At 35.9% G+C, this 6,403-nt stretch overlaps 1 protein-coding gene across 2 annotated transcripts; it reads left to right on the top strand.

Annotated features, from left to right (window-relative positions):
- The first annotated feature begins 1,733 nt into the window (after nucleotides 1-1,733).
- On the top strand, nucleotides 1,734-6,301 carry LOC128892890 (F-box/SPRY domain-containing protein 1). Of its 2 annotated transcripts, XM_054153525.1 has the most exons (4): nucleotides 1,738-2,756; nucleotides 3,035-3,308; nucleotides 3,385-3,475; nucleotides 3,749-6,301. In XM_054153525.1, the coding sequence occupies exons 1-4, from the start codon at nucleotides 2,452-2,454 to the stop codon at nucleotides 3,841-3,843; spliced, it is 765 nt and encodes a 254-aa protein (XP_054009500.1). In that variant the 5' UTR covers nucleotides 1,738-2,451; the 3' UTR covers nucleotides 3,844-6,301. The 2 variants fall into 2 exon arrangements, with proteins under 2 accessions (XP_054009501.1, XP_054009500.1); XM_054153526.1 differs by lacking the exon at nucleotides 3,385-3,475 and having other exon boundaries at nucleotides 1,734-2,756.
- The last annotated feature ends 102 nt before the right edge of the window (nucleotides 6,302-6,403 follow it).

Below are 6,403 nucleotides of genomic sequence, written 5' to 3'. Positions count from 1 at the left end.
TCCCGCGCTAACGCGCACTGATAAGGTGAGAGAGGAACAAGGAATTGGATAAGATTGATAAGAATAGTGCTGATCAACAATGATGAACAATAGCATATAATAATAGTTCATTATTGTTGATTAGCACTGTTCTTATTTATCTTATCTAATTCGTTGTTCCTCTTTCACCTTATCAGTGCGCGTCAGCGCGGGAAATTCGAATGGAGGAAGTGCCAGGTTCCTTACATATTTTAAATAATTAAATATATGTGATATAAATGTACATATCATCATATATATATATAATCTAATGTATATAATATATATAATAATATATATACTCCGCAAAGAGAATAAACTATAACTAACTATATAATAATATATATAATGAAATTATATATATCTCTTAATTATATACGTCTCTTTATATAATGAAATTAAGTTATATTATAAGAATATAAGATATGAGATCAGATAGAATAAGATAATGCTTCTGCAAGTGACAGCTGTAGACATTTGTAACTTTGAAATTAGAACTGCAATTTCTTCGATGTAAACGACGTCACACTGCAAACGATTTCGCTCGCATTAATGATCAATTTGGGTCGGGTCACGTGACTGGGCGCACATCCATTTCGAGGTTCCCCGCGATGGTATAATCGCAAGGCGGATTATGGCAAGTGGTCCGGTCGCATCTGTCATACACAACGTGTTATTATTCCATTTCTATGCCCGTCTTGCTGTTTCCCCCTTGGCCATCGCCCGGATCATTCCTCGTCGATCCGAGTTCCCATGTAATCTCGCAATCGGATTATTCTCGCGGACTCGCGAACGGAATTATCGAATCATCGACGGATACATGAAGTTACAGATGAAGTTACAGAACTAAATACAAAAATAAATGTTTCATTACGCAGTTTCCAAAAGTCTGTAAACAAAATTAAATCGCGGAGGAAATTGTCAAGAGTATTAGTCTGGCAGTGAACGTGTTAAAATATTCTCGATCTTCCGATCATCGTTTCGATTCGACACGACACCGTGCTTTCGTCTCGCGATGAAAACTCAAAAATCGAGCGGTCCTGATCTCGTCCGATTCGGAATCCCTACGCGCACGTCGGTAGACCCCCAAGGCATCGCCTCGTTCATGCTCATCCCGTGCAGAACACACATCGCGAGACCGAGTCAATTTGCATAACGATAATTGAGATGTACATGAAAGCCAGTACCCGAATCGCGGCTCCACCGTCTGTAAACGGGCTTTGAATTTCGAAAAGCATATCGATATATTCCCTGTGGCTATGTGTCGCCGATACTGGACACTCCTCGAGCTCATTCGAACCCTGTCCTCGACACTTTTTAACGTTTACTAATTCAAACCAGTGTCGAGGATCGATTGCGATTAGTGATTACAACTCACAAGGGAACATATCCAATTGTCATATCCGATTTTCATAATATTTATGTGGTAGGTAGTTCTCAAAATAAAAACAGCCCCTAAAGTTGGGGTGAGTATCATGTTTCTTTACATATCTTCAAAACTAGAGGAGCTAGGACAACAATTTTTCTTTTTAACTATGCGTTTTTGCCGAAAGAAATTGTTTATTCGTTTATTTAAAGTGCGTAACTTATTATACAAAGTTATTGTACCACTGCTTAATTATTACTAGCTTATTTCCATTCTTATTTATCATCGCCTTACACGACGAACATATAATAAAAATATGTTCAGAATGTAAGTAGTTTTTTATTTTCAAGTTTCAATGATCACACGTATCGTACAACCAGAAAGCAATTTATTAATTAAAATTATCAAACAGCAATTCAAAAAGGCAAACGGAACAACAGACGGTAAAAGAGATCCCCTTACGAATCGATAAAGAAGTTTCCGACAAAGTTCAGGTGATAACCCACTGTGGAGTCGATAAGGAAATAACCATTTACCGGGTGTCGGTCACAGAGCAGTGACGCCATCTAGCAGTTGAATCAGAGAAGCTCCGGTCGGTAATAGGATAACAGAATCGTTTGTTTATCGGTTATTTACAAATATTTCATGAACTTCTCACACGGTAAATCTTTCTCGCACAATGGTTAATGCTTTATTAGTGACAAACCTTTACAAAACATGGCTATCGCACTGTATACCTTATTACTACGTAAACTATGTACACTCCTTTTCTAACCTGACAATTAATAGTCTCCAGAACCTGTTTATTTCTTATTTACACTAAAGGAGTTAGATTTAAAGTGTTTTTTAAATTACTTAACTTTCTCGCACAATTTCAAGCGTAGATCTCTAGTATCTCTACTATCGTTCCGTTATCCTATTACCGACCGGAAGTTGTCTATTCCAACCGCTAGATCGCGCCACTGTGTTCGTCTTTGTAGGCTCCAAGCCGAACACAACAGACTCCGTGCGGCGTTCTGCGTGTATATGTTTTGTTCGTTTACCCGACCAGAAGCAGTGCCGGCAAAATGGACGATATAGCACTCCGAGCATCGGATCGAGTTTTGGAAGTGATTTTTTCTTATTTAGATCTCCACACGTTGCGAAACTGCTCGATGGTGTGCAAACGATGGAACCGATTCTTGAACGACGAGAACAATGACGCGTGGAGGATGCACTGCATCCGCAAGCTGGCCCAGGAGGCTCTCAGTTCCGATTTATTGTCATCGGTACCCACCTACAAGTCCAAATTGCGGGCATTTTATCACGCATGGAACCCCGTCGATTGTTCCTGTAACATTTACATTAAACCGAATGGATTCACTCTACACAGGTAGGAAAACTGAATCGCTTCTCAACGCGCATCGATTCTTGTATGTTTTTGTCGAGTGACGTAAATAAACCCAATCCACTGACCCAATAATAGTATTATTACAAGTGTAAATAGTAATAAAATTATTAAGTACAGTTAAAAATGAATCAAAACTTAAATTTGTTGTATTTATCATAAATAGTCGAGACACCATAACATCTCAAGTTTACCTCGGTTACCTTATAAATATTGTTTGTAACTGTAAATTATTACCTCTAATCGGTATGATTGTGTTACAGAAATCCTGTCGCACAAAGTACGGATGCCTGTAGAGGAAAAATCGGTTTCCGGCATGGCCGTCATGCCTGGGAGGTAATTTGGGAAGGACCTCTGGGCACAGTGGCAGTTATAGGAATAGCGACAAAAGAAGCACCATTGTTATGTCACGGGTATGTAGCATTACTTGGTTCAAACGAGCATTCGTGGGGATGGAATCTAGTGGATAATCACCTGTTACACAATGGGGATGTGCAAGGGAACTATCCGTTACTTAATAATGCCCCCAAGTATCAGGTATGTCATATTTCTCAAAAGAATGTATAGAATATTGTCGAATGTACCTTAAGGTGTAAAATTTTATAATTAACAGGTTGGGGAAAGAATTAGGGTAATATTAGATTGTGATGATAACACGTTATCTTTTGAAAAAAATTACGAATTTTTGGGAGTGGCATTTAGAGGTATTGTATTTGAATATTTGGTACATTTTAGTTTTAAATTAATCAGCTATATTAAAGCTTTAAGTTGAACAGTAGTTGTAAACTTTTGATTGAAATTTTGGTGTCAGAATATACATATAACGATACCTTGAACTATTTGTTGTTAAATATACGAAACCTACAAAGTAATGTCTTTTAAAAATTCAGCTTTATTTCTTTTTGAAAATGTAAAACAAACTGTATATTTAAAATTCTAATACTTTGGCGATATTAATGACAAAATTCAATATGCAGGGTTGCCAGACAAAAGATTATATCCATCCGTATCCGCTGTATATGGAAATACAGAGGTATCTATGGTGTACTTAGGACCTCCTCTAGATGGGTAACACTTTACTTCTAGTAGACACATATCTTTGAAGGTTTCTTCGGGATTGTACAATGAAATTTCAATACAAATTTTCTGCATTGTACTGGAATGTCTACTATGAAGTAGAACCCAGTGCACTAATGAACTGTATGATACTCTTCACGAAGGACACGTGCCTGTTCATTCAGTCAATACATTGTAAATAGTATTAGCATTCCATTTAAACTGATAAATCTGTAATAAGGCTTTATACGGTGTGAACAGTCGTTAGTTACTCAACGACGGACATCAACACATTCTTCTTGAATTTATACATCTACTAATTAGCATCAGGAAGGTCTGGGTTAGGTCTAAAAGGGTTGAGTGACGTATTACTGATTTCAAGATGATCGTGTAAACATTTTTGAGTTAGATCATTTTTAACAGAAAAGTTCCTCTGTGTTCAAACGAACACGAGTCAGATTCGATAATTTGTCGGATAGTGTTACTTGCAACCCTTTTTTTTTATTTCAAAACTACACCAAAATACAAAATTGATAAATGGAGAAATAGTAGAGTTGAACTTAACCATTTCTAAATATCCTATAAAGCTTTAAATTAATCATATTCGACAGCATTTATCAATGTCTCAGGAATAAAATGACTAGCATTCGAATAAACCAAGAAGCGTTGCAAGTTACGCCTTTCGACAGTACTTTCATTTCGACTCTTTTTTCCAAGTCATGTAGATTTACGTTAAGTTAACGCGCATGTACATAGGGATAAGTATTGTCCGATTCTTTACTCTTCCATACAGTATTGATAGTTAAGTCCTTGTATAAATACATGCTTTATATGTATAAATCTTCTGCCAAAGAAATGGCAATTCCAACTTGTTTACAAGATAGTCGTGTACTGGTGGCATATAGATTATTTTGGACATCGACAAGTCTGCCATTAATATTAAACTCATGTTTATTGTCCTTATGCTATTTGCATAATTTTTTGGTAACTGTAAAAGAAATATCTGTGATTCTATTAGTGTGCTCATTTTTTTAACAATACCTGTGTAGATGTTTGCTTATTTCTGTTTTTGTTACATCCGTTAAGGAAGGGATCCTTTGCAAGAATGAAAGGTCCAACACCTTTCTTACAAAACTCAATTACGCTTCGTTTTTTATTTTAATTTATTATATATATTTATACACATCTTAGATTAGTACCTATTTTTAAGTAGCAAAATCGTTGAACGAATGGAAAAATGACATTTCACAAAACAGTATACAGGGTGTTCCACTTAAAGTGTTCATAGGTGTTTTCTTTTCAACTGTATAAAACAGCCTCTCAAATTGTAAATTGTGGCGAGAATTTGAATCGATTTGTACAATAGTTACAATTTTATCTAGCTTTTTTTAAATAAAATTGTTTCGCTCGCATTATTTTCTAAGTACATCAAAAGAGCAAGTAGAGGTAATGCTAGAAATGAAACAGGTACCTGTGAAATATCGTCTACGCAATGTTTAGAGTTTGTTTTTTTTGTGTCGTATCATTGTGCCATATAGCTTCCTGTATGTACTGAATTATTTTCTAAGAAAACTGTGTAAAATTTCGTGACCACCATTGTGGTAAATGCACAATACGTTATAATTTATGCGAACAACATTTTAATTTGCCAATGCGTTTGGTATCTGTAAGAAAGTCCTGCGTTTGGTTACGTACGAGTATTGTACAAAGTCTATACTTATAGGTAGCAATGTTGTCAGCACGGTGAACAATGAAAGGTCATCTAGAGATATGGATAAATACAGTCGTTTGTAATGTACATATTTATTATCGTCATTGTGTTCGGGTGTAGTCGTCGCGAGTTAGTTGCTTTCTAAACTTTTGTACAGAGTCGTGTACATAGCAATCACGAACGTACAAAGAGAAAAATAAACTTTGATTTCATGTGTGATTTCGTCTAGGTAAATAGAAACGAATACGGGTCGCGGACTGACTTAGAATTTATACCTTTCTCGATTGACCACGAAAACGAGTCGTATCCGTGGACTTATTTCGAATACAAATTACCAAGATTACACGTGTAAATGTAATTAATTAATGCCCAGCATTGGAGTATAGCGGTGCCTTATTACAATTCTTTCGATGCAATCTCACCTCATCTGTACTTATTATATGGAATGTCAGGATTATAATGGCTTTGATTTAGATTTATGTACTTAAATTATGCATGTACAAGTAGTACATGTAAAAACAAATTCGAGTCACCATTTGGAAACGCATCATTTTGTAAATACACGTGTTTGAAACGCGCATATAGATAATCATGTAACCGCCTACGAAACCATTCTGTACAAATGTTTAGAGAGAACGCGAATTAGTCAGAATGCGATTAAGCATGGAACACCGGTATACTTGCACGTATATCAGAACTACGAGTGTTTAAAAGGAAGAAGTGTACATCTTTCTGTAAATAAATTATTTTATTTGAATGCTTTAATGTATGTATTGCTGCATACCTTAAAATCCGTTTATATAAACATTTTTGTTTGCCAGTATCAAACACCAATCAATTTCAACTTGGCTGGATCAAGTAATCG

This window comes from Hylaeus anthracinus, unplaced genomic scaffold (assembly GCF_026225885.1).
Source record: "Hylaeus anthracinus isolate JK02 unplaced genomic scaffold, UHH_iyHylAnth1.0_haploid 2, whole genome shotgun sequence".
Taxonomy (NCBI): Eukaryota; Metazoa; Arthropoda; class Insecta; order Hymenoptera; family Colletidae; genus Hylaeus; species Hylaeus anthracinus.
The sequence above is the reverse complement of the archived record's forward strand: the minus strand, read 5'-3'. Positions and strand labels throughout refer to the sequence as shown.

What these genes read in the sequence shown, in the direction of transcription:
- LOC128892890 (XM_054153525.1), top strand. Translation starts at nt 2,452, where the DNA reads ATGGACGATATAGCACTCCGAGCATCGGATCGAGTTTTGGAAGTGATT. An exon ending in AATGGATTCACTCTACACAG is followed by an intron (nt 2,757 to 3,034) that starts GTAGGAAAACTG and finishes ATTGTGTTACAG; the next exon opens with AAATCCTGTCGCACAAAGTA. An exon ending in TTTGGGAGTGGCATTTAGAG is followed by an intron (nt 3,476 to 3,748) that starts GTATTGTATTTG and finishes TTCAATATGCAG; the next exon opens with GGTTGCCAGACAAAAGATTA.